The sequence below is a fragment of the Amblyomma mixtum genome, chromosome 1 (assembly GCF_055824585.1).
Source record: "Amblyomma mixtum isolate Tamu chromosome 1, ASM5582458v1, whole genome shotgun sequence".
Taxonomy (NCBI): Eukaryota; Metazoa; Arthropoda; class Arachnida; order Ixodida; family Ixodidae; genus Amblyomma; species Amblyomma mixtum.
The window spans coordinates 65,657,478-65,679,395 of NC_143012.1; the positions used below are offsets into that span (position 1 = coordinate 65,657,478).

Consider the following 21,918-nt stretch of genomic DNA (forward strand, 5'->3'; position numbering starts at 1 on the left):
AAGAAGACTGTCTACATACACTGGCCTTTCTAAACTGAAAGTGTATGTTATGAACCCAGAGAACAATATAAAGCTAACTAAATGGAAGTGTGTCAGTCAAAGCAAGCGAGTCAATGAGGTTATACTGTATAGGCTTCTAACAGGGCATTCGCGCATGACGCACAGGTTTTTGATAATCAGCGATGACCCACCAACATGTAAATAAACCGCTGAAGGGCCGAGAGCCAGATTTTTACAATATAAACAGCTATATGCAATAAGAAAGTCAGCACGTTCTCCACATTCAACTGATGGTTACATCGAAAGTAATAGTAAAAAAACACAGCTTTCTTTTTGTTATAGTTTTCCTCTGGACGGATAATGCCCACGAAACACTTTCAGCTTCAGTGCAGAAGTAACGACAAAATTTGTTCTTTTGTTCAAAGTTCCCTTTCATGTTTCTGCTTCCTGTACATACTATATGTAGCGAACAAGATAACAATATTTCAAGTCTTAATTTTCACAAAATATTATCGTGCGTCCCATGCTTTTCTTTCGCGAAGAATCATTTTCTCTTTCCCAAAGATTCTCTTTGATGACGACTCACAAATTGTCGTGGAGATTTCTGATACCCTGGGACAGACAACAGTCGCCATTTTGGCTTACACAGGCCCGTCTAATACTAACGCAATAATAAAGAGTATTATTATTAGGCTTCCCGATCGGGGGAGGGGGGGGGGTCTCGGTGACATGGCACATGACGTAATGATTTCGATTACCAGTCAGGTGCATCTCAGTGGTCGTGTGATCGAGGTTGGTTCTCCAGACAGGGTCTCTACCTCTATGGCACTGGGGGTGGTGAACACTTTCAGGGAGCTTTGGGAGGCCCACCTCAACAACAAATACACTTGTCTGACAAAGACAGGGTCGGGTCGCCGCCTTCTAGACCGACTTCACATCCAGCACACCCAATTCACAGAGGAGAGATTCCCCGTCCCATATACTGGAGACGCGCCCTCCAAGTGCGGCCTCTTCCCACCAGCATGTCCAAAGAGGACCATAATGGCAGGCGCCTGGCGCGGGCGGAAGCCTTGGACCGCCATTTCGGGGGCAAACCCGGAGTCTTCTAAGTTGAAGCCTCCAGCCCGAATCCCAGGGAATGGTACACGGCTGCGGTAGTCAACGAGGGCAAAACAGTAGACCCCCTTACTTGCAAGGCCCAGTCAGCAATTCACGCAGAAGAGGTTGCCATCGCCCTGGCAGCCTCGGAAACTCCTCCAAACACATAATCACCGATTCGCGAAGGTTTTATCAAAACGTCCAGCAAGGGTGGGCTACTTCCCTGGTTTATCCCATCTACCAAAACTGAAGCCGAGACTCGGATCTCGCACATCGATCTCGTTTGGGCTCCAGGTCACGAAGGTCTCCTCGAAAACGAGGCAGCCAACGCCGCCGTCCGCGCGCTCTTTCTCCGGGCATTCCCCACGGACCCGACGCCGACCAGGACTCTGATTTGAATCTGGTTTACACATTTAAGGAAATATGCGATTATTACAAATCCACGCACCAAACTCTTCCCACCCAATGCAAAGGGCTGGGGAAGGCCAACGAGCGGCTACTCCTGCGCCTGTTCGTTTCGATCCTCATTCGGCGATTCTCGCATTTCGATCCTCGATTCGACGGGCGATGCTCGCACTGTGGGGAGGTGTCTGACACCTACCACATGATGTGTGGGCCTGCCAGCAGAACCCATCCCTACCCCCTATCCCAAACCCCAGCCGAGAGGGTTGGGAGGCGACCCTGTCCGGCTGCTGCACCCTCGAGGCCCAAATGGCCTTAACGCAGCGCGCCCGAGCTACGGCCACTGCCAATGGGGTGCATGACTAGGCATCCCACCTAGTGGTTGTAAGGGCGTGACCCTTCATGTAAGGACCCCAAACATCTTTCCCTATGATTACATAAATGTTTTCACCACCACCGCCAGGTGCTGCGCCGTCATCAGCCTGACTACGCTCACTGCAGTGCAAAGGCATCTGCCATGTCTCTCCAATTAATGCTGTTCATATCCAGTGGCGACCACCGTATCCCCACACTTCATCTCATCCGCCCAGCTAACTTTCTGCCGCCCCCTGCTACGCCTGCCTTCTATTGGAATCCACTCTGTTACCTTTAAGGACCAGCGGTAACCTTGCCTTCGCATTACATGCCCTGCCCATTTCCTCCTATTGATTTCGACTAGGATGCCATTAATCCCTAATAAAAGATCTGTACGAGGTGAACAGCATGCATTGACATGGAGCTAAGATTCCGCCGCAAAATCCGCGTTTTTGCTCCGATCCTGGCCAAGCCAAAAAATTCAGGGGCACTTTGTCTAAAGTGCGTAGAGGCGAAAGCATTTTCCGCACCACTTTGCCTGTTTGCCACTGGTGACGTCACCACTGGATGACCTCACACATAATTGATGACGAAGTAATGACAAATTAGTAATTAGTGACTAATTACTGATTAATGACTAAATACTAATTAACTGCTAAATAATGAAGCTTAAGCTTCGCTTTTAGGAGTGGAACGCGACAGCGTGTTGTAGCGCTGCCAGGCAGTCCACGGAACGCCACTACCCGTTCGGCGCGATGCCTCGCCCTTTGAACGTCTCTCTTTTTGAGCAAAAGAAAAGGAGCAATAATTCTCTGTCATCTCGGTGGACACCCGAACCGCACCGTACAAGAAGGAAGGAACGCCACCACGCGTTCGGCGCGATGCCTTGCCCTTTGAACGCAACGCTTTTTGAGGAAAGGAAATGGCGCAGTAATTCTCTGTCATCTCGGTGGACAACCGAGCCGCACCGCACAGGAAGGTAGGACGTGGGAGTGAAAGAAGAGGGGCCGTAATGAAGAAACTGAAAATTGTATTTGAGCTAAGGAAATTAAGCAGTAACTGTCTCGCATATCTCCGTGGACACCCGTCAAAACGCGGACACATCTGCCGACAGGGCTGTCGACACTGCTGTGGACACGGCTGCCGACACGGCTGCTAACGACAGTATGAGGCATTAAAGGCTTTCGCCTTAATACGTGCTGTCCACTTCCTGTCATAACCGTGGTTCATTGCGTTCGCTTCAAGAAACTCGCCAAGATAGTGACGCCTCTTTTCCTTATCGGTTATCTTCAGAAACTCTGTGATAGAGCTCACAATTCATTTTGCGCCGTAGCTCGGCAGACGACGGGGGACAGTCATCGCCAGATACGTGGCCGCCGTTTATCAGAGTACGAAGGCAAAGAAATAATGACGCGGTATAACACTGCAGCCGGCTCGAAGTGAGCGGCGTAGGCGTTCCAAAACGTAAACACTATTAACTAGTTCTGAAAACGCGTTAGTGAGCATTGCCTTTTCTTTTATTATCGTCTGTTTGCTCTCAACTGTGACTATGACGGGAATCCAGCTTGCCCTATTCGGCACCCCCTTGTATGTGAAAACTACATTCTAGCGTCACTATAGGTCCACGAACGGCTGCATTTTATTGATATGTCTAATATCTCGTGCCAGTCATCCACATCGGGCGAAGAAGATGAAGAGCCACATCTTGCTCGAGGGGCACGCAGAAGGAGGCCTTCCCCCGCGAGACTGGTCGCTGCATCCGCACTGTCCCAGAATTTCTGCTAGGCCTACTACTCAGCGAAGAGGCTAAGTCCATCCGCCGAAGAACTGCCTGAGGACAAGCCCCGGAGGGTCGCTTCATCCGAACTTGCCCAGGATATCTACTGGGCCTACTACTCAGCTGAAAGGCAAGGTCCATCCGCCGAAGAACTGCCTGAGGACAAGCCCCGGAGGGTCGCTGCATCCGAACTCGCCCAGGATATCTGCTAGGCCTACTACCCAGCGAAGAGGCAAAGTCCATCCGCCAAGGAACCGCCCGAGGTCGAGCCCCGGAAGTCATGGAGAAGCGGGAGAGGCGTGGTCGACAGGAAGATGAAAGCGTCGAAGCAAGGGGCCGCCGTGAACCTCCGACGGCTCCCTCGAGGGCACGCAGCTACGACCCAAAGGAGGAACGGGAGCAGTCGCGCTCTGGCAGCGAAGCAGGCAGCGTGGAAAGGACGCGTCGTGACGGCGAGGAACAGACTTCACCCTCGCCGAACTTTTCAAGGCCTGAGAACGCCGTCTCACCCGGCACAGACGAGCCGGACAAGTCGCGGAGGCAGTCCAACGAGGACGTCGATGCGGAGCCTGCAGCACGACGAAACCTGGCTAAGTCTTCCTCCTACAAGTCCGGCCGCAGCGCTCCTGTCGACCAGAAAAAGAAACGGGGACTCGAAAGGGACCAGAGCCAGAACAGCATCCACTCGGACCGTGACGTGTCGGCTGCCAGCAGAAAAGGGCAGCCGAGGCGAGGCGAAGACAGGAAATCCCCGGCGTCCGATAGCCCCGCTAAGACCGCCGGCAAGGTCAGCAAACGTAACGAAAAGGGAGAAGGCCCTGAAAAGGGTCCATCAGGCGCGAAATCGAAACCTAGCGCTGTTGGAAAACCCTCTTCCCAGGGAAAGAAAGGCAGCTCTCCCGTATCACCTCAGAAGCACTCGGACGCGTCCCCTGCTACACCCAAGGGCGAAGGCGACGAGGAAGATGGCGACGAGAAACCAGAGCCGCAACTCATTGGTGGATGGCTAAACATTCTGGTAAGTGTCTAGCACTCGTTATTCACTTACGTCGGTCTCTGTTTCGGTGCCTGACGTCAGCTCCGCCGTAGGACGTGAAAACAGTAGCATTATAGTTTTTGCTTCTTGTCTACACAATAGGCCACTTACTCGGTGCGGTAGACGATATCAGGCCCGTGGGAGTACTTCATATCTACTTCCCACCTCATCTGGAAATTCCTCCGCAATTCGCCCTACTTTAGATTGGGGCCTAGTAACGCGCCTAGTGCTAGGAAGCTTGTGCGAGTAACTCACCGTTTTTTCTTCCATATACAGCGTCACCAAGTCTAACGGTTTGCCACGCGATTCTTCACTATACGCGTTTTGTTGAAAGCTATGAAAATCTGAATGAGGTTAAATTCCGGCAAATTGCCGCCGCGGTTGCTGAGTGGTCGTGGCGCTCTACTGATGTTTCGAAAGACACGGGTTCAATCCCGGCCACGGCGGACGAATTTCGATAAAGGCGAAATTCTAGAGGCCCGTGTACTGTGCGATGTCAGTGCACGTTAAGGAAACGCCGGTGGTCAAAATTTCCGGAGCCCTTCACTACGGCATCCCTCATAGCCTGAGTCGCTTTGGGACGTTAAACCTCCGTAAACTACACATTCCGGCAAATTAGGCTCAGATTCCTAAAATCACTACTCCAAAAGGAGGACCAATTTCATGGACGCCGGCATGTTTTCTAAGAATATGATTCTTTTCGCTCTTTTTCTGACTCTATTTGGGAATAACTTTTTAGTATTGAGGTAAGATTGAGACAAGTGAAATGTTTTCGGTATCCTCCAGGGTTCTGAGTCTGGCTCCTTGAATTACACGAAGGATTCCGTGATCACATATTATGATCCAGCCAATCATTTTAAACGAGAGAGGAGAACTCCCCCCCCCCCCCCCCTCCGCACAAAAACCTGACTGAAGAAGAAGAGGTTACGTGGCGTCTACAGACGACATCGATACGCACCCCATTATTCCTCGCGTTCATTTATCCTGATCTCAACAAACTGAACTATAAACACTGCGGCCAACGAGCCAACTACAATCATATCCTATGGGACCGAAAAATAGCGCCACCTCCGGGTGATCTAGTTACCGCTCCTTCTCTCGAGTGGTGGGAGACCGTGCTGGCTAGCTCTGACCCCAGAACGCAAGTTTCGGCGGTGGAGTGGGCTGACAAAGTCGTCGAGGGCTATGCACTCTCGACCACTTACCGCGACCTCTTAGCACCAAGTCCTTTCCCACGAATAAAATGCATCACAGTCAGCAAAGATAACCGTTCACCTTTACTTGCAGCGTGGCGCCGCTCCCACCCCGCTAGATGTCCCCCAGGACGACGAACGCGACGAGGCGGGAACTCCTGGCCCTCAGGCGAGCCGGAAAAAGCTCCTTACGGCCAAGAGCGACCGCAAGGTAAGTTATACTCAAATTTCGCAGCTTCTCTACCCCCTTACACCAGGCGTGAGCACCAATAGTTACACGCATGCCGCTAGACATGCACGTATTAAAAGTCATTGCAAATTACATAAGCATTAAGAGGGACACGTGAGAAGCTTGAACTCGCGAAAACCCCAAAATTGCCGGGGAATGTTCTTCCTAAGAGTGCTGTAAATTATACTCTAAATTTGATTGCACAGTCGTTTCCACCAGATGGTCCGAATGGGGCTTGTAGAGCACTGCACGTTAAAGATCAGGTAGCATGGTCGGGCGGGAGAGGGAATGAGGGAGGTCGGAGACGAGAATGCGGGAAAGACAAAGAGGAAAACTTTATATAGCTAAATATACATTATGTACAAACAAAGGAGCTTGTGGCGAGACGCTCAATGGTGAAACGCCTGATGTTGAGACCCGCCCCTCGGCCGTACTTGCTGCCGAGTTTTTAAAGCGTTTTCTTTCCCTAGATTCCCTATATGGGGGCCGGGCCTGCTGAGGAAGTTCACTGTGGCACCCATCACACACTCTCCTTAGGAAACACGCCCCCGTCACGTGTTGGGAGAGAGAGAAATATGTCAACCACGTCGCGCAGAAGCTGGAATGTCCTCGAGCAGCGTTCCCGCGCATTTCATGCGTTCGAACGTGCGTTCGCACCTCGTGTAGCGGAGACGCTCGCTCAAGACTTCCTAGCAGACGGACGCTGTTTCCGCGGGTAATCCAGGCGTTGACCCAACGTGTCTTTCGTGGCAAGTCGGCGTTCCGCTGCAGCAGCGCCGTTTTTTTTCCACACGACGAAGGCGGAACGTAATTTGGCGTGGGGACAACGGCTCTGGTCACTTTTATTCCTAAAGCAAGAAGACCAATTGACACAGATAACCTCCGCCCCATCTCTCTCACCTCATGTGTGGGCAAACTAATGGAGACGATGGTGCGGGATCGGTTACCTGGATATCTTGAAAGCAAACATATCTTTGCGAGCACCGTGTTCGGAATCCGCCCACACAGATCCGCACAGGATGTCCTCCTGCTACTTAATCGGGAAGTCCTAGACCCCCTCGAATGCTCCCATAATGACCGGGTAGTACTCGCCTTGGATCTTAAGAGGGCATTTTACAATGTAGCGCACGAGGTCATACTCACTAACATTAGCCTGACCGACGGTGGCCTCAGCACATTCCGGTACATTTAATAGATCGTCAATCCCACATCCGAATCCAAGATAGAGAGCATGGTCCTTATCTACTCGGCACGCGGGGAACCCCCCAAGGCGCGGTACTTTCCCCGCTGGTCTTCAATCTGGCCATGATGCACCTGCCGGCACCGCTGAGTGTTGTCGCCGGCGTGCAGCACGCCCTGTACGCTGATGACATCACTCTGTGGGCCACGCAGGGCAGCACAGGTGACATTGAAACCAGCCTGCAAACAGCGGCGACGATAGTGGACCGCTACGCCCGCCGCTGCGGTCTTCAATGTTCCCCTTAAAAATCTGAATTTGTGCACCTCCGCCACTCCCAAAAGTGCACAACTAAAATATCTCTTTCTCTTGGGAGTGGTCCCATACGCGAAAATGTTGAGATACGGGTACTCGGACTCTACATCCACAAACACAGACGGCCAGACACTACATTGACCAAACTCCGTAAGGTGGGGGGCCAGGTGGATCGCATTGTCCGCCGGATTTGCAACAAACGCGGGGGGTTACGAAATAAGGATGCCTTGCGGTTGGCAAACGCCTTTGTAACCAGTCGAATTCTCTATTCGACTCATCGCCACCTATGGAATCAAGGGGAGGATGCGCTTGAGGTCATCCTTCGAAAAATTATTAAGCGTGCCCTTGACCTCCCCGTCACTACTTCAAACAGCCGGCTTATGGCCCTTGGTGTGGTGAATACTTTCTGGGAGCTCCGGGAGGCGCACCTTACAAACCAGTACACGCGCTTCTCGCTAACGGAGTCGGGTCGCCGCCTTCTTGCTCGTCTCCATATCCAACACTCCTCTCCCATGGAAGACAGGTTTCACATCCCAGAACTGTGGAGACGTTGCCCTCCACGTGCGGCCTCTTCCAGCCAACATGTCACACGAAAACCATAACGGTCGGCACCTGGCACGAGCGGTAGCGCTAGCCCGACATTATCGCAAGAAAGGTGTATACTACGTGGACGCATCCGGTCCTCACCACGGGGGATGGTACACGGTCGCTTGTAGTTCACAACAGCAACACAGTTAACGGCCCCACCTTCAGAGCCCGTAGTGCAACACAAGCAGAAGAGGTCGTGATTGCTCTCGCGCCCTCACATTGCGATTCAAAATACATAATCACCGACTCGCGAGGGGCCTGTCGGAACGTCGAACAATTCTACACTCCCTTCCTAGCCTTTCGAATCTATCAAAATTGCATACGGGATACGGACCCCCCACACCGTTACCTTATATGGGTCCCTGCTCATCAGCGGTTGGCAGGAAACGAGGCAACAGACGCAGCCGCCCGCGCGCTCTCTCACCGGGCTGTTTTCTCCTCCCCACCCGATCATGAACCCGATCCTAATCCGATCTATATCTGCAAAGATATTACAACCTATCATCAAGGCAATCATCGCCTTTACCCCGGCCTATGTAAAGGCCTGAAGAAGGCGGATGCGCGGCTCCTTCTCCGCCTTCTCACCAATACATTTCTGTGCCCGGCAGCACTAAAACATTTTATTGCGAAAGCAATACTGCTCGCACATTCAGCCCGTCGCGTAGCGAGGCCGGTAGCTACCAAGCGCGGCCTAACTCCTGCTCCTGCCACGCGCGGCGCGCTTAGCGGTCTGACGTCACAGCTAGAAGAGCGGGGCTCCAACTTACGCCGGCGCGTAACGAGGCCGCAGCTACCAAGCGCGGCCTAACTCCCGCTCCTGCCGCGCGCGGTTCGGGTGTCCACCGAGATGACAGAGAATTACTGCGCCATTTTCTTTCCTCAAAAAGCGGTGCGTTCAAAGGGTAAAGGCATGGGGCAGTAATTGTCTGTCATCTCGGTGGACACCCGAACCACAGGAAGGGAGGAACGCCACCACCCGTTCGGCGCGATGCCTTGCCCTCTGAATGCAACGCTTTTTGAGGAAAGCAAATTCTCTGTCATCTCGGTGGACCCCCGAACCGCACCGTACAGGAAGGGAGGAAGTGGGAGTTAAAGAGGGAAGCTTCTAGACAATCATCCGTTAGCGTCAGCCGCTCATTTCGGCGACCGAGGCACGCATAAATCTCCCAGCACAATCTCCCAGCACGTGGGGGCCCTCGTGTGGTGAGTATAATGCCATGTAAAAGAAATGGGCAAAACTTTCATAAATAGCTTTACTAAGACCACTACCAAGAAACACCACCAGGCAAACCAGGCGCAGCCAGGGCTACTGCTTTCGCTACTTACCGGGCTTAACTAAGCTAAGCCTCTAACAAATTTTTTGACCCCTCCTTTAACGGCAGCTGCCTGCACTGTAGTGCGGTATCTTCTGCCACCTATCACACGGTGTCCCTCCAACCCGGCTATTCCCCCCATCCCCAACCGAACCCTGGAGGACTGGGAGGCGATCTTGCTCGGCTGCCACGACTTGCAGGCCCAACAAGCCTTAGTCGGGCGCGCCTGGGCTGCGGCCACCGCCACTGGGGTCCCATACTAGGGACCTCCACCTTGTGTTTGTAAGGATCAGTCCCTTAAGGGCTGATCCAAACATACCTCTTGTCCCTTTTTAATAAATGTTTTCACCACCACCCCCAAGGCGAAACGTAACAACGTGACGGGAATTCGTAGGTAGGAATCCCTCTGCAATCGTAAGTTGGTAAAATTTAAGAAGCTATATTGATTACAGAAATAATTATCCAGTCCTGTAACACTTAAAGAAAGAACTTTACCTATTTTTCTTGCTTTCAATTAAATTCGTTCTTTCCTATGAATTAGTTCTTCGTTCTTTCCGTAAATTCGTTCTTTCCTTTTCCCTCCGCCTCCTTCCACTTCTTTGTGGAGAATAAAACTTGTATGTATGTATGTAATATCAGCCGAATCCTCATTTCCCTATGCTTCTTTGCTGATTATCTAAATGCGTCTAGTATAAACGCTATCTGGAGTGGCTGATACGCTAGCAGCGCAGCTCGTGGCAACTCTTCGACGTACCATTGCGTATTAGTTTTATTAGAACGATGCAACACCGACGCCCTATCCTACCGCCATCTTTGAGTGCACTTACGCTTCACCTTTTCCTTCGGGGAACACCTCATCCACGCAGGAAATGCAGGAAGGCAAGAGGTAGAGGGAAAATTTAGGGGCGGTGAATTGGATTGAAGGGGACGAGATGCGATAGCATTCCCCTTTCACTCGCCAGACTTCTCCACTTCTGATTCTGGAATCATAATATTCCAACTGCGCCACTATGCACCCCATGCCACATGCAATGGGCGTAGACAGGTTGATGATGATGACACGCACCCGCGGATGCTACTTTATAGTGACGTGGCTGCCATCGCTACAGAATCATTCCACTATCTGAATCAGGAAGTGTCACACTCCAGCTCTCCTACATAGTGTGCCCTTTCTCCGGACTTCACCGCGCAGGTGGAGAGGAGGAATCCGCAGCCGTCCAGGGATGCTGCCCGCAGCCAGGCGCCCAGCCACTCCGAGTCGACGTCTTACGTACAGCCTTACGACACACCGCTGAGCGTGCATACGAGAGACTTGGAGAGCGAGTCGGTAGGCTGACGTCTTTGCCGGGGGGCACTTGTGATGGGCGCAACCGAAGCACGTTTTTTTTGTTGCACTACGGCAACCAGCGGCGCCTTCGGCTTTGAACCGTCAGCGAATGTTTTCATGAAGGGTTGGAGGGCTGTTTACCTTAAATGACTCTTGATCATGCTCTGGTCGAAAATGTGTTACTCCGCTGTGGGGTGAGGCATGGCCCGGGGAGCGTGTGAGAGTAAAGGCCCGGCTACATAGACACTTCTGCGTGCTACACCCCATGCGCGATTGCGCGCTGCGCGCCGCACCCCGACGCGCAAAAAGAAAACCGGTACACAACTCCAAGCGTATGGCGCGAGTATGCGTCCAGTCGAGCGCTGCAGGTAACGCTTGGAAGACCCGCTCTGGAAGACACAGAAGCAGAACAGCGCTCACTGATTGGTCGATGCTGGCGCGCCGGAAATAGCATAAGCGCTGCCGCGAGTTACGTGCGCGCCGAATATCTGGTTTACTCGGATCCGAGCGTCGTGGACGCGTCGCGCATGCGCAGACTTCCTCTGGCCGGCGCGCGGGCGGCCAAGCGCGCAAGACGCGCGCCGAAAAGGGCCCGTGGAGTTGGTTCTTAAGTTATTCATAAAAAAGAGTAACAGTGGAGTTACAGCCATCGCATTCGAGTGGTTTCGAGAGGTCCTTTCTTACCATACCCTCTACGAAGATTTTTATTGCGAAAGCAATACTACTTGTACTTTCACGAAAGCCTTTGCCGTGCCGCGGCGGTGACCACCATTGACCTTCATTTGACCTTGATTGCATTAGTTTGGATTAGATTGGGTTGGATTAGATTAGATTAGATTACATTAGAGTAGATTACATTGGATTGGAGTGGATTGAATTGAATTGGATTGAAATGGATTGGTTTGGATTGGATTGTATAACCGATGCATCACCACAAGTCTAACCACAAGCACCACCACCAGCTACACTACCAGCTGTACCATGGGGTAGGTACGGATATTGCTTTCGCAATTACCGGGCTTAACCAAGCTAAGCCACAGCGAATTTTTTTCCGTCACTTTGAGTAGCTACCGCCAGTGAAATTTCTCCGCTTAGTCCTACTTTAGCGGGAGATAGGATAGAGGTGTACGCCAGATGCTTAATTCATCACCTGCCTTGACAAGTATTCTTGACTTTTGCGACGTGGCGTATTTCCCAATGCACCCCCGGTGGCGTTTTCATACTCTTTGCGCTTGTTTTTCTTTCTTTTGTAACTAGAAGTTCGTGGCGGAGGCGTTGTTTATCCTTGGGATTGGGAAATTAACGGCCTCCTTCACTTTGGAACGTGCCCCGCCGTACGTGCCTGAGTGAAAGGCCTCCAGGGAATAATCCAGCGGGTGCGAACAGTGCGCTATTAGGCGTTAGCTTCAGGCCCAAGGACGCGGTTATCAGCACTGCTGTGCACGAAACATTGCAGCGCGCGCTAGAAGTGGTCTCAATATGGAGTTACACATTAGCTTTCTTGAAAAGGGTTTGTGTGCGAGTGCTCTAAGATGCAAAACTATGAGCGAGATCAGGGCTACACGAAAGTGACAGCACAAAGAATGCGCTGAATCATTCGTGGACTTGGACAAAAAAAAATCTAACTAAAATCTAGTTTTGGTTTTGTGTGTGCTGAAAACGAAAAGTGCGACGCGCAGGCGACGCGTTGTTGTGGGAAATTCGTCATTCCGTTTTGCCATTGGATTTCCGTTCGCTTATACGTCACAACGGATGCTTGGGTGTCAGCATAGATTTCGAGATGGTAGGCCTAGCGAAAGTAAGTGCGGAAGTGCTTTGATATGAATTTTCGCCGTTCTTCGGGGCGAGCGTGGCTCCAGCATTTTGCATACTTTCACCTTGGCACATTGCACGCACTGCGCTTTTTTGTCTAAACTATCCAATGCTTGTCAGTGGCTCTTTAAGGAGATTAAGGATTGATGGGCTGTAAACCTTGTCTCTATTCGTAAGTTCACAAACATACCAACTCTATGCATACCATTCGAGGGCGGGTAATCTCTGGTCTACCACGTTAGTGTTAACAGCTGCATTTATCCTGTCCAGGTGTTTGTTAAGCTTTCACTTGCGGCTATACATGCCTATTCATTTTCCCAATTGTGTTGCGGATGTCCTTCTTTTTTTCTGTTCTGCCCGTCATGGGCTAGCTGCTCTTGTTCTGAAAAGGACTGTGGCCTAGATTGCCTCACGCCAACTTCAATCAAGTTTTTCAGTCACCTTGGACCACTTTATAATCCGTGCACTCTGCCTTTTTATTAATGTGGTCGATCTCAGCATCATCATTAGACGCTGCAAACCACTCTCACAGGCGTAATTTTTAAGCCTGACGCACGCACGCGGTTTTTTTTACACCTTCAAAAATGTTACCGCGGCCTGAGTTATTGCGCTGAGTTTACCACTCGCATTGTGTTCGGAGCTGTGTGATTTCAAATGCTCTTGATCCATATAAATAAATTTCTTTCTGCCTTTAGTTTGCGACTTTAATAACTTTGTGTTTGGAATGTCCGGCCAGTCATCATTCAGTTTATTGGACACAGGAGCTTAACAGGAAAAGCGACAAGATGTTTCTATTTTTCGGCTGACGAGTACAGTTTTACGCTAATTACACGTCACAGCACAACTGCAGGCAACAAGAAAACGTGGCTGTATTACGATTACTTACCCCCTGTCAGCAGAGCCAGCGAATACGTCTTGTGAAGAGACCGTGACATCCAGTGCCGTAGCCAGAAACATTTTCGGGGGTGTTTACGCCGACAGTACAAAAAATAAAAAAGCCTGCGCCCAAAGAATCTCTTTGATATTTGCATTTTGCGGTAATTCACACTCTTACGTTGGCACATTTAGTTCAGCGTGTGTAAACAGACACAACTGTAACTTCAACTCAGTGGCTTGGAACAGCTAGGAACCATTTTTGCAAACAAGCCGACACTCTTATTTTCGTTTTTGCATTTTTGATACATCCATGCGCCGTAAAATAACATGTGCTAAAAAAAGGCTGAAAGAAGGGCGGATACAATGCGCAGAAAATTTCGGGGGGAGGGGGGAGGGTGTTCTGACACCGAAACACCCCCCCCCCCCCCCCCTCCCGACTACGCCCCTGGTGACGTTCAACCTGAACTTCTGATCTCTCCTCAAATTCCTATTCCAAAGCGCTGCAAGAATTCGTTCGTAGCTGGCACAAAAATTCACGCCCGTTTCGAATCGTAGCGGCGTCGCGAAAAAGCGCGTCGTCTATTGTAGAGAATGGACAATCGAGGCAGTTGGTGCATACTCCTAGCTGCACCCTGCAGTCATTACCGATGTTCTGGTTGGTGGCACCCCGTGTCATCAACGCTGCGTTTGTTCCAGCTCCTGGAGGAAGACGACGGCGCTGATGTGGAAGAGGCTGAGGGCTGGTGGTGGTGGTGCACCTGGTACAACATATGGCTGGGCGGTATCGTGTTTTCCATAGTGGTGGTGCTGCCCATCGTCCTCCTCCTGATGGGCCAGAAGGGACACATCTTCCCGCAGGAGCAACCCGACAACGAGTCCGAGTCCAGTGACCCCTGGGCCATAGTGACGCCTCGCAAATCACCAGCTCCCATGATCCCTCTGGTAAGAAGCCATGACAACCGTCTTGAGGTTCCCTTTGGTCACCAGGGGATCAACAAACAAGCGCACACTGAAGCAGAAATCAAGGAAGGGCTGTGTTTTGGAACGCTTTGTGTCGTTTCCTCCCTAGACTCCCTACTGCCAGCTCTTCCAGAGCGGCCTTGTTGCAGAGACTATGCTTTACTAATTCGTCTCTAAACGAAAGCTGTTTATTTCCCTAAATGGAGATGCCTCAGAAAAATTGGCAGTCACATACGTAGCGAAAGCGAGCGCAACGAAGAGGCAAGCGGTGTGACGTCATGCCAAACGGCGGCGGCGGCTCCGCGGCGAGGCGCGCGGTGTGACGTCATGCCAGATGGCGCGGCGAGAGCGCGGCTTCCGCCAGCTGCGGTGGTTGCTAGGCAACGCGTCTCAAGGTTCAACGGCTCTGTGTCTCCTCGGAGAACCACCCCAGAGAAATCGCATGTAAAATGTGTCGTCGTGTTCAGACAGTCGTCGGTGCTGGTCTGTCAGTACAGCGGAGGCGTGAAAGCGTTTAGGTATTAAATGGTCTCGGGGGTGTGTTTCTGCCGTGACCAAAGGGACATCAACCATTACGACCTGCGTCCCCCAGAAAAACGGCCAATTAGTGGGCAATCAAGTAAAATGAAAACCAAACGAGCTACAGGAACATGCGGCCCCCGATTCTCTTTAGCAGTAGAATTATACAGTGGGTTGCTTGTTCTGTAGCCCTGCGTCTCAGTGGTGTTATATAAGGAAAAGGCGCAGGATCCGTGATTGTATAAAGAAATGCTTTTTTTCTGTAGCGGCGCGTGTATTACAAAGCATAAGGGACTCATTGTGGAGCCTCCTTGTTGTGGTACAACACTGTGATCTGCTGTATTCTAAAAGTATGTGGAACCTTCAGGGAACACCTTGAGAAACCGTTGCCCAGTAACTCAGGTTAATCTCAAATACATTAGAGGCGCTCCATATTGACGGAAATATTCTTACAAGTACAGCCCATACAACTCCAGTCCAGAACCGAGGGCCTCGGTTCTGGCAGCCATGATGCCATAGGAAGCATAAGAGGGTTCTCACACAGCTACAACCTTCGCCGTTTGATGACGTTCCACGTCACACAAGCGGTAACTCAGGACGTACTACGTCCGCCGTTTATAGGCGTGGGTGGCGCTGATGAATAATCTCAAGGTTGGATCAGTTGTAAACTAAGTACCCCCGATAGTAGAAGATTAGACAGCAGCCGCCAAGCGAAGTTGATAGAGCACCGTACTCAAAATTCTGAGGTCGTCGGTTCGGATCGCAACGGTGGCATGTGATTGCTTTGCCTTCTTCCTTCTAATAACTTAAATTATTAGCCGTGGAATAATTAGTTTTTCAGTTGATTAACGAAAGGCATTTAAAAAATGCAGTCCATTCCCTTACGCTTTTCTTGTTATTCGGCGACAACTAGCTTTGTTCATCCACCGGTTGGCCTTCCAGTTGGGGAAGATACCGGCATAGTCCTGGTTGAAGGACTGTTCCTCGGACACCACGTGATAGAAGAGCTCATCGCTCAGCGTCAGGTTGGCGGCAGAGGCAGCCATCTAACAGTTCCCACACTTCCTTGTACGACGTCAAACCTTGATGCTCCATCCACAAAGAGCATTAGAGAGTGACACACATCCGGAGGTCGTAGCCACATGATTGGGGGAACTTGGGGCTTTGTTGCCCCAGACTGAGCTGCCCTTACAGGGGAACTCGGGGTCCTCAAAGAGCGTCCCATGGGCCCGGCACTCCTTGCGGAGCTGGTCAAAATCCTGGCTGCATCCACTGCGGTTCTTCAGGCCAGCACCACGCTCACCTGTGCCCCGCCGCTACACGTTTTTTTCCGCATCAGCACATCGCCCACCATGCAACACGTCGACCGGCCCGCCTGCGCGAGCGAATTCGTCTTCTTCCTCCCACGTCTGGCATGCGGCGGAGCCCACCTTCAGACAACGCCACTGACGCTACTCCAGCGATCGCCGGCGCCCAGATGCTTATAGAGACGTGGGAGATTCATTTGCCCTGAAGTGGGCGTAGTCAGGCTTATGATGTTGATGGACTCGTACATAGCACTTAGGCCATGAGGAACGCACCAATAGTACGCAGCGCGGCTTCCTGTGTCAGTTCGGGAAAACGAAACTATTTTTCTTGCAGCAACCAAGAAAACTTTCAGGGGAGTTCAACGCAGTAAGGATTGCAACTTAATGCACGAGAGTATCGCAGCTAATCGTCAGCGGCCAGTGTTTGCTTTAAATCTAATATTGGACGATCGTGCGGCAATTATTACAGCGTTGCTTATGGCACCATAACGTGAATATGCCAGATCAAGTAGGAAGGTGTAGCAGCCTGAACGGCTCAGTACAGAAATTTGTGCATATATAGGGTGCACTTTTTGCGAGAGAGCTGCTTACTGTGTGCATATTGTTGGTGCATCAATTTTCGCACTGCAGGAAGACGCTTACAACGAGGACGAGATGGGAATTCCTAAATGCGAATTTGTGGGTATTTCATCTGAAAGTCTAACAATGCCGCCCGAGCCCCCCGCTACCACCTCCAGCACAAATAAGCCCCAGTACAGGCAGGTCATCTGCGTTGTCGATGCCATGTAAGTAAACGACCCTGATTCATCGGCCTTTTTCCTGTTTTGCGGCGCGAATTGTCGCTAGTGTTTTATTTAGTCTGCGGCGTATAACTGCACTCTATTTCTGCTTCGAGGCCATGACATCAGAGGCGGGCTTGCATCAGTGTTAAGTTTTTACTTCTTGGAGTGATGCCTCTAAGCGGCCAGGGGCATTATGGGGCGCAGTTTCCGTTTGTAAGTTGTTCTACACTCTGTCAATTAGCCTGAAGAATGAATAACGGGCAGAGGTGGATGCACCTGGTGGATGCGCGAATCTCGGGTGGCTAATTCGGCATGAATGATGGTTGGCTGGGGATATAATGGAAGTTCTCAGGTTATAATTTTTAGTAGTTATTATAAAGGCGAAGTCTATTTATCGTTCGGCGAGATTCGAAGGCAAGGGAGGTTAGCTTGAGATATTAGTGACACAATACTAGAGTGGTTACACTAATCTCAATATAAGAAACGCACCGCGCGATTCTGGGCGGATTCCGGGATGAATGATACGAGTGACCACTTATCATACATAAAATGATCATACGATGTAGAAACGCTCTTGTGCAAGACGTGCGATGGTAGGCCAACCTGAACCACGTAGTGCGCTTCGGGCGATACTAAGGGAGTGGCCAGATATGAGGAGAGCAGGTGTTGTGGAGAGGCAGACCTCGCCAGTATATTGAGGGAAGTGCATGGGATTTAAAGTCAGGCCACGAGAAAATCCTTGGTAGAGGAATCCTGATTATTTTTTTTTTGACCGTCTCGGATTATTTTGTGTGCCCTGACATGCCGCAGAATACTCGCGTCTTTGCATGCCGCCTGGATTTGGTCGCTGTCTTAATGGGATTGCCAACTAACCAGAGGGGCGCACTGGGCTTGCGGAAGCGTTTAAATTCTGTTCAGGCGCAGCCTCCGATCGGCGCTAAGTAGTCGTTAAGGTGAAAACAATCCGAAAGCAGCACAGGAGAAAGCTACCCTGGGATCCTTGCGTGAAATGAACTCGAGGCACACCTGAGCCAGTTTACAGAGTAACGTATTTCGTTCAACTTGATGCCAATGAGTGCATTCGCCTTCAGGACACTTAACTTGTTCGGGCACTTTTGTGGTGTGCTGCGTTAGGTCACACTAAAACCAAACCCCTTGATTCAGAAAGTAGCGACAAACTCCTGTGCGTCCTCAGTTTCCACCTCGCCTCTCTTCACCCGCTTGGTGCGTGTTGCGCACAGAACGTTTTGAAGGCCGCAAGCGCTTGCCGCACATACCCAAGAGCGGGACGAGCGGGCGCGACGGCTTGTTTTCTCATTTCTCGCTTCTATATCGATAAGAGTTGCTCGAAAGCGATTCGGTGTGTTTGGTGGTATCATAAGCGCCGTTTTAAACTTTTGGTATCGGTCCAGAAGTTCCTGAAAAATTAGCAGTGGCTTAGCTCGGCTATGGCAGGATATACGCAGCGAAAGCAGGCATGCGACACAGCTGGCAAAGCGAGCGGAGGCGAGCGCAACGACGGTGTGACGTCATACAAAACGGCGGTGGCTCCGCGGCAAGGCACGTGGTGTGACGTCATGCCAGATGGCGCGGCGAGCGCGCGGCGTCCGCCAGCTGCGGCGGTTGCTAGGCAACGGCTCAAGGTCGGTCTCTGTGCCTCCTCGCAGCACCGCCACAGCGAAATTGCAAGTTCATGGCCAATGTAACTTTTGGTAAAAAAATTTCGGCAGAGGCACTAAGACTACTGCAACGCAAGACCATTCAAGTGGGACCAGTGGGTGGTATTGGTACACACACTTGGTTTATTGGTTTATTGATGTTTAACGTCCCGAACCAACTCAGGCTATGAGGGACGCCGTAGTGAAGGGCTCCGGAAATTTCGACCACCTGTGGTTCTTTAACGTGCACTGACATCGCACAGTACACGGGCCTCAAGAATTTCGCCTCCATCGAAATTCAGCCGCCGCGGCCTAGATCGAAGCCAAGTCTTTCGGGCCAGCAGCTGAGCGCAGCAACAACTTAGCCACCGCGGAGGGCTGGTACACACACTGTGGACCACCTAATTGGCATAGGATCTTTGGAGTAGTTTCAAATAGTTCACAGCATTAGGATCATATTACTAGTCGAATAAAAGTGTAGCTTATCATAGGAATTCGCACCTACGACCTTTGGTTCCGCAAACCGTACTTTTTGAAACTTCAAACGTCCATTATGGCCAAACTAATTGACGTAGGACATTCTAAGTGGTGTCAAGCGATTTGTCCTTTTACGATGTATACGTTGGCATGAAAAAAGTAGATATCCGGATATAAGGAAAAATGTTTACCCGATATAGTGAAGATGGCTAATGACGCAATATTCGTTCGATATTGCAAACGCCCGATACTCATACGGTGCCTCAGCGTTTTGCTCTTCTTATATCTGAAACCAGCGCACAACGATTCGAAACTTTCAGGAAGTGTGATCTTTCAGCGACAGCTTTTAGGAGTGTGTCCGTCCATGTGCTTTGTCATTGGTGGCTATGTTGAAAAAAGTCAACAAACATTATGCATGAAACTTCGGGACGTTAAACCACGCATTCAAAGCCCCCCTTATGTAACTCTTGAATGAAACGATCATTGAAGAAGTTATTTTCACTGCCGGAAATCTCGGACCAAAGCGTCTCATTTGGACACGGTATGAGTGCGGGAAAATGAGCATTAACTTTAAGCCTATTCGCCGTTGGCTTACCAGCATGAAATATGCTTAGTTTGCTGCCGAACATGATGTGGATTATAGCTCACATTCTCTGAAATGCAGCGGCAAATAAAGATGCCCTGACCTGAAATCACTCCTGCATGAGTGGACGCCGCGAAGCTGTTTGAGCCTGGTGCGACGCCACTGCCATCTAAAGAGGAAGCAAAAGCAATTCAAGTGGTTCAACTTTGCTGAACCGAGTTTTAGCGTACCCAAAGCAGAGCGCACAGCTCCGCTTGATACACCCCATACCCCGACTTCACAACTGTAAACTGAATCACGTGACACCAAGAAATCACCACGTGCCTTCTTACCGCCCTCTACCGACCCCTTAAAAGGTCAAAGATCAAGTGGAGCAGCAGTAAGGTGGACCACACATGATAAGGCAGATGTGCGACCACTACTTATTTCAAGGTCGTTTCAAGGTCATTCGGAGCCTCACGGCGACATCTGTGCCGTTTGTCAAACTTCAAAGTCTTAGTTAAAGGCCGCAAGTGGTTCACTAAGTGGAACACACACTGTTATTTGTTCTTACCAACACACTTATCTCAAGATCGTTACACGGTCACTCGGAGGCTCACGACGAAATGCGTCGCAGCTATAGTAGTGTGGCTTTCGCTACAAAAAATCCTGCAGTTGCCATCAATCTCTCGATTGGGGATTCCGATAACCCGCCTAATCTAGTAACATTCTAATCTAGTAACATTGAGAAGGGGCTTTAATGAGCACCCTAAACAAAGATAGTCCAGTGCGTGTCCCCTTGTGCACGGTGTTATATATATTGTCACGTAGTGGTGACTGCAGTCAGGCGAACAGGATAACGAGGATGTCTTCGAAACGAAACTCTTTATTTGGCCTGACTTGCGCCCGCAAAGAACTGAATCACTCGGCGCCGCCGTAGCAACGAGCGTGCTCGGCGGTCGTCGAACGGAATGACCGCCGCTGTCAGCTGTGCTCTCTTTAAAGATGATAGCGAACATTCGAGATAAAGCTTGGAAAGTTACTAGAACATTCTCGTGGAAACTAGAAGCGGCTCCGCCTGCATGCGATGAATCGAGATAAATCTAGGCGCGTCCTGTGTCACAAGCGAACCGGTAAAGCGACGTGACGGCAGCCTTGGAGCATGTACAAATAAACAGAGCAAACAAACACTACAAAGTTTCACGGCATTACTCCCCTCTCAAAGAAGCATCGACTCGATGCTTTAGAGCTTAATGCGGCTATAAACAATCAAAAACGGATTGTGCAAAAATAAACACCAAATGTGGAAACACGGCGTCTTCTAGCGTGCATGATATGGCTTTAGGCGTGCGAAATGGACTACTTCTGGTCGTAACGCGGCGTCGCTGGGATGCACTTATTTGATCAGGGACGACTTCATAGTCCAATTCACCTAGCCGACGAAGAACCTTGTACGGGCCGAAATAGCGACGCAAAAGCTTTTCACTCCATCCTCGGCGGCGAATGGGCGTCCAAACCCAGACTCGGTCTCCTGGCTTGTATTCCGTGTTGCGTCTTCGTGAGTTGTAGCGTCTGGCGTCGGTCCGCTGCTGGTCTTTGATCCTTAATCGGGCAAGTCTTCGGGCTTCTTCTGCGCGTTGAAGGTAGGTGGCGACGTCGACGTTATCTTCCTCGGTAACGTCCGGTAGCATGGCGTCCAGCGTGGTCGTGGCCTCTCTGCCATGGACGAGACTAAAAGGCGTCATCTGCGTGGTCTCCTGCACGGCGGTGTTGTAGGCGAAGACTACGTAAGGCAAATAGACGTCCCAGGTCTTATCTTCTGCATCGACATACATGGCGAGCATATCGGCGATGGTTTTGTTGAGGCGCTCGGTCAGTCCGTTGGTTGGTCTGCGGGTGGTATGCAGTTGTTCTCCGGTGGCTGGTTTGGCTGTAATGGAGGATGGCTTGCGTCAGTTCCGCCGTGAATGGTGTTCCTCTCTCACTGATGTGCACATCGGGGGCGCCTTCTCACAGAAGAATGTTCTCCACGAAAAATTTGGCGACTTCTGCTGCTGTTCCGTTCGGTAGGGCTTTTGCCTCGGCGTAGCGGGTCAGGTAGTCGGTCGCTATAATGATCCACTTATTTCCAGACGTTGATTTCGGGAAAGGGCCAA

General features: G+C 50.8%; 1 protein-coding gene across 2 annotated transcripts in view; it reads left to right on the forward strand.

Moving 5' to 3' along the window:
• The first annotated feature begins 2,972 nt into the window (after nt 1-2,972).
• The window catches only part of LOC149366557 (uncharacterized), a 36,151-nt gene continuing 17,205 nt past the window's right edge, over nt 2,973-21,918 (forward strand). The window contains exons 1-6 of one of the 2 annotated variants that reach the window (XM_089562547.1): nt 2,973-4,418; nt 4,512-4,649; nt 5,955-6,071; nt 10,675-10,809; nt 14,194-14,439; nt 16,914-17,068. In XM_089562547.1, the coding sequence (XP_089418673.1) occupies nt 3,912-4,418; nt 4,512-4,649; nt 5,955-6,071; nt 10,675-10,809; nt 14,194-14,439; nt 16,914-17,068 (1,298 nt within the window). In that variant the 5' untranslated portion in view covers nt 2,973-3,911. Of the gene's footprint in view, nt 4,650-5,954; nt 6,072-10,674; nt 10,810-14,193; nt 14,440-16,913; nt 17,069-21,918 lie in introns of both variants that reach the window. The other variant, XM_089562493.1, reaches the window with a different exon arrangement.